The sequence below is a fragment of the Epinephelus moara genome, chromosome 2, assembly GCF_006386435.1.
Source record: "Epinephelus moara isolate mb chromosome 2, YSFRI_EMoa_1.0, whole genome shotgun sequence".
In the NCBI taxonomy this organism is placed as follows: domain Eukaryota; kingdom Metazoa; phylum Chordata; class Actinopteri; order Perciformes; family Serranidae; genus Epinephelus; species Epinephelus moara.
The window spans coordinates 38003859-38018126 of record NC_065507.1 but is presented as its reverse complement, the minus strand read 5'-3'; the positions used below and the strand labels follow the sequence as shown (position 1 = coordinate 38018126).

The 14268-nt window shown below is 38.4% G+C and overlaps 1 protein-coding gene across 2 annotated transcripts in view; it reads left to right on the top strand.

Annotated features, from left to right (window-relative positions):
- The window catches only part of tpst1 (tyrosylprotein sulfotransferase 1), a 74378-nt gene extending 62638 nt beyond the window's left edge, over positions 1–11740 (top strand). The window contains exons 4-6 of one of the 2 annotated variants that reach the window (XM_050073241.1): positions 6399–6449; positions 7080–7148; positions 11256–11740. In XM_050073241.1, the coding sequence (XP_049929198.1) occupies positions 6399–6449; positions 7080–7115 (87 nt within the window). In that variant the 3' untranslated portion in view covers positions 7116–7148; positions 11256–11740. The remainder of the gene's footprint in view (positions 1–6398; positions 6450–7079; positions 7149–11255) is intronic. The other variant, XM_050073250.1, reaches the window with a different exon arrangement.
- Positions 11741–14268: the final 2528 nt, after the last annotated feature.

The window sequence follows — 14268 nt, the reverse complement described above, 5'->3', positions numbered from 1 at the left end:
TTAGCTACATATACATCTCTGTTAAAAAAAAAAAAAAAATCAACTTAGATTTTATATTCTAGACCTGATATAAAGGTCCAGTATGAAGGATTTAGGGGCATCTATTGGCAGAAATTGTATATAATATTCATACTATGTTTTCAGTAGTTTATAATGAACTGAAACAAAGAATTGTCGTGTTTTTGTTGCCTGGGTTCTCGCATCGGTCACCATAATTCTACATACTAGGCACACAGGAGCAGTTTTAGTTGGTTGCAATATCTGCAACCTCTATCCTATATGCCACAAAACCTGACACATTAGACCTGATGTAGGGTCAGTCCAAGGAGTTTAAACAGTTGAAGCGTATTAACGCCCCCTGGCAAAAGGAAATGAAAATCATAAAGCGTCCTATGAGGTTTTCCCCCCGAAAAAAATCCACACAGACTGACATTTGAAAACAGTACAATATGACTTTGTATCATCAAAATCTCAGTCAAGTCACAGCCTTAGTCACGGCCAGTCTCCTGAGGAATATCAATGTGCACTTCAGATAGAAGCATTTTGTTTGAGGAAACAATATCCCTTGAAACCTTCCAGCCTAGACCGCTGTGCAGCTGAAACATTCTCCCCTGTCGATCGTGGCGCGGCACTGGCAGCCTTTCAGACGCACTGGGCTGTTTGCACATTTAACCCCCCGGGACTGGGGCTTAGTCACAGGGAGCTCCGGCCATAATACTGAGGCTGAACCACCGCAGGATTTAGTTTGGCACTTCCAAGTTGGACTGACCTGCTGCTTGTACCAGCAGGCACCTTGGCTGACCCAACTGTGCTGGTCCCTCCCAGGCTGGGCTCTGCTGAGGCATGCTGTGGCAGGTTTTCAGGGTTTCTGCTCACCTACAGAGATGTCTGGGGAATTTGGATCCTTACACTTCAGTGGCTAGGGTTGGGAGTTGGAATATTTCAGGCAAATTGGCTTATTTTATCAAGGGATTTTTGTTTTGGACATTTCATAGAATGATTGAATTATCAAAAACAAAAACAAAAATCAATTTGACAACACAACTTAACACAAGGTGTACTTACTAGCTTTTTATGTAGCTACAGATACAGAATCACTCCAACACTTGGTGTTCATCAGTGGAGGGAGTTTGACCAGTTTGATCAGCAAACACCTTAAGTTTAGTAGAGTTGAGTCAACTTTATTGCCATTACAACAGAAGTTTTTAGGGATTGTGTAGATGTAAACATGGCAAACACAAACATAAAATGCACAAATTACCATGAATAAACAATACAAAAACAATAATCTAAAAATATAATGTTGGGGAAAGTTCCAACAGTTTACCTTTTAAAGATTTCAGTAACCTCCTCCCAGAGGGTATTTGATCACAAATGGTAATAACTTGGTGGTAATTTTAATAGTAATGTTGAATTATGATAAATTTCTAAACTTTCTGTCTGTAATGCATTCATTTTAGCAGTAGTCAGACTACTGATAAAGTCAGCTCATTCTCTACAACTGGTGTAAAACTATAAGCTCTCCTTAAAACTCCTCATTTTTTATCTTCCAAAAAAACATATTATCTCTAATAAGCCGGTTTAAAAATGTTTATTTCTTTCTAGCAGAAAATATAGTGCCAAGAAATTATAACTCTTCTGTTGATGAAGACTGAGATGTGGTCAAAAGCTCTGGTAAAATAACGCAAGATCCACTCAATAGCATTTTCTAAACTGCTATTGCTAAAGTCAGTAAGTATCTCAATTAAAAGATAATGGAAATTATCTTGAATTCTACGTTTTGTGGTAATAATAGAAAAGCATGCTGCTGTATACTAGGGGTGGGAATCACCAGAGGATACATGATACGATATTATCATGATAATAAAGTCATGATGCAATATTATTGTGATTTTAAATGTATTGCAGTAAAATATCTTGCAATATATTGCGATTTATTACCTTTTTTCAACTCTAAATTTTGTCCCCAAAGGAAAACTTTGTCAACATCTGTTTTATCTAATAAGATAAAACTTCAGCTATTTTTTTTTTTTGCAGCAAAATATATCTGGTGAACTGAAAAAAGGAAATGGTTATATTATTCTAGTAAGCTGCCTTAAGTTTAATTTGTACTTATCTTAATAATTTATGTAATAAAAAATCATTACTTGGCACTGTGTGACGATACATTATTGCCTTACAAAAATATCACAATACTTTGCTGTATTGATTTTTTCCCCTCACCCCTACCATTTCCAGCTCAACATGCAGTTGTGTCCTTAATAAGAAGTTCAGGAAGAGTTGTAGAGAAAGGAGTTTTATGAACAGTAATGTGAGTCTCAGAGATGTCTTCATTGTCAGTTTTCCGTGGTTCAGCTCTGGGATAATGACAGGAAGGCAGTCAGTCAGCTGACTGGGGACTCAGCCCTGTATTGGCAGCCAGAGGTCCCTTTGATCACGCTGAGCAGTATTTCAACTGGTTTATCAGAGTCAATAGAAGAGGCTGTAAATCTTCCACCGTATGAATATCGCTCCTTTCATGAGCATTTGAACAGATCCCTCAGAGGTAATAGACATTGAGGTCAGAGTCAGCTGGACAAGAGCAAGCTGGCTTCCTGTTACTGCAGTGATCCCATCACTCAGACATCAAGTCTGGTCTTTCCCAGAGGCAGCCCTTCATCTCTGTCCTCTCTCCGAAGGACAGATTGATTCAGAGCATGCAAAGCAGACTGCTCAGCCTCTTCTTTACATTTCCTTATCATACACTGCTTTTTTTACCCTGAGCGTGTGACCTCGTGCACTACCAGAGGGCATTCTGCTCCACTCTTCCTTTGTGTGCTCCCCTTTTTCTGTCCAAGCAAAGGGTTTGGACAGGCTCAGAGCAGTCTGGCCCAGAGCCTCTGCACACTGAGGAGGAAAGCTGCAAAATGGCACCCAGGAGGAAATCAGAAACATGCGCTCGCCTCTCTGTCTCTGGTGTTGGAAATAATTTCAGATTACATTCAGTTTCTGGCCCTGCATCGACTTCAGGCAAACACGCAAGCATGCATGAAGGCACGCAGGGGAATTAAGGAATGAGTTTTGTGTTTTGGGGAAGTTTTAATCTCTTGAGCCCAGGAGGGGGGCACAGGACTTTTGACCCACTCCTCCAGCTTACATTTAAAGGAATTTAAATGAAGTGAAAGATTGATTATCTTAATAAATTAAACTGAACATTCAATGTGTTTTGTCTAGTGACTCTCCTATGGAAACCCATCATTCATTAAAATGATGAAAATGAAACATTCCAGACTGGATTGTTCAACTTTTTGATACTAAAATAATGAGTACTTACATACAAATTCTTAATTTTAATAGTTCAGTTGATCTTTGCCTGAGTGTTCTGGCTAAATCCTCTGTTTGCCTGTGGTTATCTTTGATGTTTGGGATGTTTTGGGTGCAGTTGAGGTTAGTGGTGGTGACACAAAGGGGAAGTCTAAGCAACAGAAGCAGTGCAACAACATTGAGAATCCACGAAACTTAACACAACATACAGCAAACCTGTGTTTTTCTGTGTGAGAATTGGGACACAACCTTACTTTTGGGTTTTTGATTGTTACTTTTCAGTTAGGCTTTGGAAATATAAAAGATTGTAGTCTCGTCTATTAAACCTTGTAATATGCCAACCTCCCAGTGACTACATTTTTTAATAGCATACATAATGGATGTCAGAGGTAAAATCTGATGGAATATGTATTAATTTCACAGGAGTCGTAGTGAGTAGCCATTTTGTTTTTCAGAGTTGCTAAGAGATGTCTTGATGCTAATCTAAATACTTATTTTTAAACCATAAGTCTCATGTAGTTTAGATTTAGAAGGGCTACAGAATTGACTTGTTCAGGTTAAGACACACCCGATAGCAATATTATTGAATGAAGTTACTAAAAAATAGAAAGCTTATCAGTACGTGAGCAGCATCTATGCATTTTTGGAAACCAAGAAGTGAGACAGGAGTCCTTGGGATACAGCTGACCCCTTTTATGCCTGATTAAATTATGTTTTTGTAGAAATCTGAGTGACAAATACCTGGGACACATCTTTAAAGGACCAAGATTTTCATAACAAAAATATATTTTAACAAAGATGATTATAACTACATTTTTTACACTGGTGTTATCAGTATGTACTGTTAGTTTTAGATTTTGAAGGCTTTTAATTAGGGCCATCAGTGTTAACATGTTGACGCTGTTAAGGTCCGATTTTTCACACTTACTCACACACACTCACACACACCGAGATTGCTTTGTTTGTTTGCTGATTGAATACACCTTTTGAACTGAACTGAGCTGTGGTCTATTTGTTTCTGCAGTGCTGGCTTTTGGTTATATACTTAATCATTTGCTGCATGCTTTGTTGTTTTGTGGCCTATAGTTTGACAGAGCTATTTTCTTCCAGTTTTATTATCATCAGTCAGACATGACTCTGACTGGCACCCACTTCATTCAAAAGGCATCAAACCTTGCATTAATTTGATTCCAGATCAAGGCACTCTGGAATAATACGGTTTTAAATATGCAACAAAAAATGTGATAAATAGTCATTAACTTTTGAAATTTGGTGATTTAAAAAAAATATATCATTCGACAGCAACCTTACTTTTACCAAATGTTTACTATAATGAAGCTGTACCACGCAAGACGGAGTGCTGAGAGTGCTGTGGCCTCGTGCCTACAACTGAATCACAGTCCTGTTGATAGTCAGTACAAAAGCACACAATCCAGTGATACTGCTTTTATACAGCAGCTCCACAAATGCCATGTATTAGTTAACTGTAAAAGGTGACAACAGATCATGATTTGTTTGTTTATTTATTCACTTATTTGGGTCTGCCAATACAAACAGTTCTGAAACTGAACAGCAACTGGACTAATGCCAAGCACATACGTTCCTGCATATTAGCTTGCTACTTTGTGTAGGTCTACATGTTACAGCAGGCTGGCTGTAATCTTTTACATTTATTGTGCAGATAGTGAAATAAGATCCTTCTGACCGTCGCTATAGTGGTATGTGTGATTCATATGAGTAACAAGTGTCATAGACTCTGGCTCCATATGCATTTCTCTTTTATTTAGATGATGTTTCTGCCTTCAGGCCCTGTTCAAGATCAGCAGTCACATTTGGCTGAGTTAATAGCTTGATCAGACAGGACATTACAGCATCGACTGATGTCATACAAGCAAACCTGGAGGTTTGCAGTGATGTTTTCAGGATTCTTTGATTTTATTCAGAATTCATAAGTTAACTCAAATGTTATTTGTGGAAATATGTTGTTTATGTATGTCAGTTTAGTTGACAACTGTTAATGTTGGCTAATTAACGTTAAATGTAATTAACAGGGGAGATCACCTATAATGTGTTAACCAGTGCTGCTGTTGTTTCTGTCACCACTCATGGACCGCCTCCTGTCCAGTTAGATTCCTTGGTCAGAGGTAACTGTCATACGGTATGATAAAAAAGTAAATCAGTTGTTGCAAACAACTTTGGCAAATTTTGTAGTTGCTCAGTACAGTTCGCAGTCTCCGTCTCATTGCTGCCCCCTGATGGACTGTGGTAACTCAACACATTACTGCTGCTGTTGTCTCCTGTTTCATGTCTTTATCAGTTAAATTCCTCTGATATTCAGCTTCTATCCGTCAGCATACTGTTGTTCCTCACGGCCCAACCTCTTTTCCACATTCTTCACTATCTCTGGCTGACAGAACGACCTCATGCTGCAGTGTTGTTTTCATTCAACATGAAGGAGGTGACTTCCTGTATAGATATTGTGAGTTTCTGTGGAAACAACAAGACACATGTTAGTGATAATCCTGAAGGATCCGGGAGTAGTCCACTTATGTGTTGACTCCGTAGCTGAGGCCAACAAGAGAGGAGAAGCCAGAGTTTCTTTTCCTGGAACAGACACACAAAAAACATTCCCTTCATAGACAGTGGACACCCTGCTATGTCCAATAGGATATTGATCCTCAACTCCCCCCAGCCACCCCTCCTCCGGTCCATCCATTTCTCTGCTCTGTGCCTCTTTTCAGCTCTCAGTCTGGTCCCATGTCATCCCCCCGGGGGGGGGAGACTATATGTCACCAGGAGCAGAGCATGAAATTCCTGGCATGTGTCCAGCAGCCTCCATCTTTTTAGGTTGCAAATGTTCACCTTGCACGACACAGTGTCACAACAGAACTCTCTGAGTCAGATACATGCTGAGATGGATTCATCTGTCAGGCTGTGTCAGCTCAGCTTGGATTTGAAGCAGCAAGTTATGCTTTTGTACATGTAGAATGATGCCTTAATTGACCTTCACCATGGTAATCCAGATAATGAATTCATGCAAATTCAATGAATTTGTGGAGCTCTAAACCTCTAAAGTTGCTCCTTTGTTTTTCCAGGTCTTTAAAGGTGAATTTCAGCTACCTGATTTCCTAAAAGAACAATCACAGGTACAGTAACATTTCTGCCTGTCATTGAGCTTTTTCTTTTTTTCAGCCTCTTTTAGTGTCTGATTTGAGTTAAACCATCTGCAACTCAGAGGAAGATCTTGTTACAGATTTCCATCTGCTCACATTTACCCATCTTCTCTTGTTTTTGACTTGAGTTTCTTGCCATATAACGCAGCCTGTTATTGTTTTCTGGCCTCAGCTTTATAATTGTCTTCATGTTTTTGGTCTTTAGTTGTTATTTTGTTTGATAGTCTGTTTGTGTTGCTTTGTTGTTTCTTGATTTAAAAGCCTGATGTTGGGAGAAGATCACTTCTGCCCTCCTCTGGTAGTCAGACAAACCTGCATCTGTTTTCTACATGTTTTAGGAACACACGTCAGAAGAGTCTGTCTGCTTTTGATTTGCTAATAATGCCTTTTTATCAGCACAATTAGCCTCTTTGTTCAGTGATTGAGGGGGAAGGAAAAGAAATATGTTAAAGTCAATGATTGAGCTGACTGTGAGCTTCTCCTTGGTGGCTCAAGTTGCATATTCTGGTATTTTCTTAATTTGTCACAGAGCTTCCTGTCATCCTGAGAGCAGATAGTGTAACTTCTGTCTGTGTGTTTTCTGCCTTTTGTTCCTCCGTACAGATTCAGAAGTCTGCAGAGAAACCCAACCCCAGTTAGGAGCAGCAGGAGTGCCATCACCACAACACACAGGTACAGATGGACACAAGTATAGTACTTTGTACTCCACTGCATTCATCTGAGAGCCTCAGTTAGTAGTTCCTTTACAGATTAACATTTCATATAAAGAATCACATAATTACCTCATAATAACCTGAACTATTTAAAGTGATACCACTTGTTAAGAACATGCTCCACCTCAACCAGCTACAGTAAAATGATTTTCCATCAGTGAAAATTATGATATAATGATATAAACATTAAGTGAATTTTTAAAACCAGGACTTTTACTTGTAATGGAGTATAATATGGTATTTTTACCTGTAAGGTTCTGAATACTTTACTAATAGATATCATTTATCGTGCCTGGTCAGACATCTTCCTAGCCCTGTCTCAACAACTACTTTTGTTGGACTACATACTGTGGCAGAAAGTATTTTGATATGTGATATGATTGTCATTTTGAGACAGTTTTTTTTTTACCACTAATATGATAATTATACAGCGTAATAATGCAAATAAACCTTTTCAAAGAGCAATGGAATTTTTATTCTTAAGCATATTCAGACATTGTGACTGGAACAGTAGCGAATCCATAGGGGGGTGTCGCCCAGGGCGTCATTTAGGCTAGAAGCGTCTCTGGACTGGAATATGAAAAAAATATTTAACATATTTTTTAAAAAGTAATTGACGTCTGTTAATATATACATGAAATAAAGTACCATCATGGAGTAACCCAAAATTACATAGTTTGAGATTCACTAATAATTATGTCAACAAAACCAAGTGATGTCCCTTGTGAAAAACAGGCAATCTTAACAAATCTGGGATCCCCACACTTACCTCCATAATCTGGTCGGTGTGCTGCAGTCGGCTCCTGGGGATGGACGGCCTGGGAGCTGGCGCTGTGCTGGTGGATTTACTGAGTGGAGGATGATGTTGCTGGAGGGTAAAACTACAAACAACAGACTTTATGGCTCGTTACCAGGTTAGCAAGCTAACGACTGTCAGGACTATGCCTGTTCACCTCCAAAAGCGCAGCTGCAGGCTACCGCTAAGCTACACTTTGTCGGACTTGCACAAGTGGGCGGGGGTAGAGAGAGAATAAAAGCAGAATTGCTGCGCCCAAGTCTTATAGTGGTTGGGAAAACTCTGCTGTTTATTCTGTCACCTGTTGGCTAAAATGTTGGTGTCATTCTTACACTATCCTGTTAGTAAGCTTATTTGCACCTTTTCAGGTAAAAAAAAAAAAAACCCCTACGAACGTGTAGGAGATGGTGTTCAGGTAATCCCCAACTTCAACCCGAGCAGAGATCCAATCAGCCAGTAACCTGAGAACATGTGTATGAGGTGTGCAGCAGATTTATTGGTATTGCATTATATAATACATCCCATCTGCTGCTCCCCTAAACACTGCTGCACTTGTCATCCCTCAACGCTTCATGTCCTGGTTTGCCTTTTTCTTACAGTGTAAGTGTATTGTGAGGGGCTCGGTTATTTCAGTAAATGAATGTGTAACACTTGATCTAATATTTCCTTAAAAGCAAATAGCTTGATATAATTTTTTGGACTCTAAGTCACATTCCCTGGTGGCAAAAGTTTCAAGATGTATTGGATGTATTTTTTCGTGGCAACTGGTGAATAACTGTCTTACAGTAATGGGAGAAGCATTGTGATCATTGACTTGACTAACAGCGCATATACCAGCAAGTTCAGCATTTAAAACATCCCACTTAAATCAGCATACAGTGGCTCTTAATTACACAACTGTTATCCCCAAAATTAACTTTAAGTGTCAAAAGAGAGTCAGTGTCAGTGTTCTATATTTTCTTGGTATTTGATTAGCATTATTGATGTCTTGACATAGAGAAGAATCTTTATGTTGGTGAGGGTGGAGTTAATATACAGATGGGTATTATAATCTACAGTCTAGATTGTAATCTTCACATTTTAACTTGCATCTTAAGATGTCAGATATAGATGAATGAATGTGAGTAAAAAGTGACATAAAAAGGACATTATCAAACCAAGTAGCTCAAATGTCATAAATACAGTAGTTGAGTAAATGTATCAAATTTTTTTTAATTTTGTGATAAAGACCACCTGACCATGCACTTTTTTTCGCATGTTGAAGTAATTATTCTGAGTCCCTACAATATTACTGATGTTATGGTCACTGTTGCAGCGTTCACAAAAAATAAAACAATGTGCTATTATTATCAGTAAGGCTCTTATCTAGTTTTTACTCAACTGTACAACTATACTCAACTATGTATAGTTTAAAAACATATTTTTATAAAAACCCTTTCAGTGTACTGAACAGCCCATTTTACAGTGAGAAAATAAATGTGTGCCCTCTGGTGTGCACAGTATATTTTTGACTTTTCTGTACCACAGCTTCTAGTTACTTTTAAGTGATAAACATATATACCCTGCTGATTTATCTCTCAGGTTCTAATAAAGATAACATATGAGTTATAGCATTTGCTGACAAACCCAGACAGTTTAGTGGCTTTCTATCTGACATGTGATTACTGAAGCATCCTGGAATATTGAAAGGACGGACTCCAGACTGGTACACTTGCTAAATTTGGCAGTTCTTTGTGTAAATGACGAAGTTTAAATCTAGAAATGTAATAACTTTAGAAAGTTCATGCTCAACATGTTGAATTTTATCCGTAACACAGCTGCAACAAACAATTATTACCTTTAACGATCAGTTTGATGACCTTTTTTGTGATTAATCAATTAATATTTAGTCTAAAAGAATGCCAGAAAACAGAGCTCAAGGTGACATCTTGAAATGTTTTGTCCGACCAACAGTCAAAACCCTAAAGATATTTGGTTTACTATGATACAAACCAAAAAATTAGCAAATCCTCACATGTTAGACGCTGGAATCACATCACATATTGTTTGCTATTTTTGCTTTGAAAAAGGATGTAAACAAAAAAAATTATCAGAATAGTTGATAAAAAACAAAACAATAGGTCACCATTTTGGGAGACATGCTTATCCCTGTCTTGTTGAGTGTCAGGTGAGAAGATCTATAGTGCTGTCATGTCTGTACCCAATAAGTATCTGGAGCCAGGTGATTTATGTGGAGGACCAGCCATCAAATAGTCCTGCACATAACCCCTGAGAAACAGGGATTGTTGTTTTTACTCTTTGGTTTTTGTGTGGGTGAAATGGATAAAATAAGTGTTTTCTTTTTACCTTTGGAAAGAGCCAAGCTTGGTATTTTCAGTCTTTATGCCAAACAAAGTTAATTAACTGATAGCTCTAGCTTCACACTAAGGGTATAGTGGTAAAGATCTGCTCTTCTAACTCCCAACCATTATAACACTTGGGCACAGCAATTCTCCTGATTTCCTCTCTACCCCCGCCCACTTGCGATAGTCAGAAGAAAAAACTCAGAGTGTAGCTTAGCGGTAGCCTGCAGCTGCACCTTTGGAGTGACAGAATCACAGTCCTGATGGTTGTTAGCTTGAAAAACCACTTTGAAAAAACAGACCATAAAATCATTTGTATCTAGTTTTACCCTCCAACAACTTCATCCTCCACTCCATAAATCCGTCAGCAAACCATGAGCTCCCAGGCCATCCATGCCTTGGTGGCGACTGCAGCACATGGGCCAGATTATGGAGGTAACTGTGGTGTTCCCGGAGCTTCGCTAAGTTCATTGTACTAGTCCCAAGAGGCGTAACACCGTTTCATTTTGGCCATTTTAAGTCTCAAACTGATTAGTTTTGTGCTACGTCCATAAAGGTAATATAATTTTATTTATAATGTTTCTTTTATACATAAAAAGTATTGACATTATATAAAGTGATAGGTGTGACTTTTTTAAAAATATGTATTTTTTTTCATATTCAAATTCCAGTGTATAATCTTAAGAATTACAAATCCATTGCTCTTTGAAAGGATGTACTTGCATTTTTATGCAATTATATTACCATTATGTCAGTGTCATGTCAAATGACAATAATATAGTTTATTGCAATTATATCAGGGAGAGTATATTACCCTTTCCAGCTCATGTGTTTATATCTCTGACTGAGTCATAGAACATCATCAAACAGTCATTGAATGTTTGGTGAGAGTCTCAGTGGAAACTCTGCTTCTCATGTCTCTGAATAGGAACAGGAGGTGCAGTGGAATAGGAAATCATGGACATCATCTCACCCATCTCACCATCTGTATTGGGCGTCGGCACATTTCAAAGGTCATATGACCACAGAAGGACCGTCTCCTCACCAGAGTCAGCCCCTCCTGCGGGCTACTGCGCCTCGTGTAAGGAGAACTTTTGGCCTTCGATGTACTGTACAAAAAATAATACTAATACTTCTCACAACCACAGAATGTCTGCTGATTGTTATTTTTTGTGTCACATCACGCTCATCGATTTTTAGAAATGATTTCTGGCTATTTAGAAAAAAAACTCTGTGATTCTGTTGTAAGAAACTGCAGTGGACTGAAATCGCAAGAAGCATTTATGAATGGAGAATTAGCTTTTGAAAGATGCAATACCTATTTTAATGTTAATTTTTTTTCATGCCTTTGTATTGTGCAATGTCATGGGTACTGATCAGTATCAACGTGATAAACATTGGGGTTTTTTTAAACCTGTTGTAAGTGTGGTTATATTTGGTTGAATGGTGAGTGAAAAACACAGATGGAGAGTGAAAATAACAGAACATTGAAACTTAATGTGAAACATTTAAGTGAAAATGTTTCAGTAAGCACAAGGTCCTGATTATTGCAGTTCAAGTCCAGAACGCTTCATGATCCTGGACAGTAGTTGATACATTGGGATATTGTTAAGTGGAAACTGTTTTTACACAAATAAGGCTGGATTACCAGCCTGGCAAAGGAAGAAACTGCCCCAGGGCCTCAGACCCCCAGGAGCCCCCAAAAGCCCCATGTTCACAGTGGGTCAAGAGGTTCTATGGAATTGTTTTCAAGTCCTAGATTTTATACTGTGGTGCATATTCCTTATTAAGCTGTGTTTAATCAAAGTAAAAGCAACAGATAAAACCTGGAGCCAGATAGAGTATTTCTAGCATAGCAGTATGCTTGTACCGTACTCGCTGATTTCTGGGTGTCTGGGCACACTGCTATATACAGTATAGTCTGCTGTGTGGACTTAACCTACATTGTCCAGACAGGGAACGTAAAGAAAATTTTATAATTTTAGTGGAATATCAAGCATTTCAAAATTGAAACAATTTACATGATTTTATCAAAATGTATTTGCTATACGAGGTTGCAGCAAAGGGCTGTACAGAAGGAGAATTTCAGGTTCAAATCCACTCGTCAGCCAGGGCCCTTGTGCGTGGATTTTGCTTGGTCTCCCTGTGTCAGCATGGGCTTTTTCTGGGTACTCTGGCTTCCTCCCACAGTCCAAAGACATGCAGGTTAATTGGTGACTTTGAATTGCCCGTAGGTGTGAATGTGAACATGAATGGTTGTCTGTTTCTATGTGTGTGACCTGTCCAGGGTGTACCCCGCCTCGCCAAATGACAGCTGGGATAAGCTCAGCACACCCGCGACCCTGTATCAGCACAAGTAGTTAAGGAAAATGAAATGAGGGCTACAACTAATGATAATTTTCATTGTCAGGTTATTTTCTTGATTATTGGGTTAGTTGTTTGGTCATTTGGTAAAATGTCAGAAAATGGTGAAAAATGTCAATCAGTGTTTCTCAAAGTCCAAGACGACGTCTTCTAATGTCATATTTTGTCCACAACCCAAAGTTCACTGTTATAGAGTAAAGAAACCAGAAAATATTCATATATAAAAAGCTGGAATCAAAGATTTTTTTTCCTTAAAAAATAACTCAAACCAATTAATCAATTAACAGATTAGTTGGTGATTAATTTAATAATTTACAGCGAATCAATTAATTGTTGCAACTCTATTTGCACAATAATTTGGATTATTTTGATTTTAATCCTACATAAATTGATTTTTTTTTTTTTTTTGCCACTTGGGGGCAGTGCAACATTTCTTTTACAAAGTCTAAAATGAATTAGTCTACTGCCTCTTAAGTTGTTCAATGCTCCACTATGTTCACCAGCTAGTAATTAATGTTAATTTGTCTGCTGGGGAAAGGTGTTGAAGAGATAATAGGCTTTATACAAAAAAGAGTTACTGCTTTGCCGTTTCATGCCTCTGCGAACTAGTCAAGATGCAGTTTAGATCCATGTCTGTCAGCCTCAAATATGAATGTTGCTGCAAAGATGCAACATATTCTAAAACGCAGGTGCTTCACACACAAGGACACCCAAGATTAGTGTCAATAAAGCTGTTTCCATCAAGCAGTCTGGTCTGGTTCAGTTTAGTTCGGTATGCATATTTTCAGTTTCCATTGTGGATAATTGTGGATGGTACCAATGGAACCGTTCCTTACCATTCCCATTGTTGGTTGTATAGTCTGTTGGGGTAGCAAGCACACAGATCCAGTACTAAAAGGTGGAGCTAGAAATGCTGCAGTCCAATGAATGACTTTCACTCTTGCTTAGTGCTGAGTTGTGGCTGGTTTTAAGGCTTAAGTAACCCCTGCTCATACCATGGCCAGTCTTACATATATTAATGAACTATAACTATGAAATGAAAGGATGTTTTGCTGCCTCTAGCAGCAGCTGTAAACTGAGAAAAAAATTATTTGGCTGACTGTCTTTTAAGGTGGAACATTTACTTGTAATGTTACTCAATGCACGAGTTGACAATGTGAACCCGTCAGCACACCTTAAATTTCAATATGACAACTTTGACATTAGTTTTAATTGTCTCTCTCGGATGACAAACACTTTTAGTAATGAGTGGACCTTCAATCATTTAAAAATATATATTGATTTCGACTGGATTATGTGAACTGCATATATTCTAATCCTCACTTGGAGAAAAAAAAAGTGTTGTGGAGCATCATTCCTGTGGGTTACAGCAACGTTAAACCCCTGTGCTTGCCTGAGAAGGACTAAATGCACCAACCCGCTATTTTCAAATTTCCCATCAAGAGAAATGCTCACTCTTACTTTTCTGTTTTGTTCTGAAAATGTCGGCGTGCAACCTGTTGATACGATACATGAGGTGCAGACTTCAATCTGTGTCATCAGTGAAAATACAGGAAATACAGTGAGAGCTGGACGCG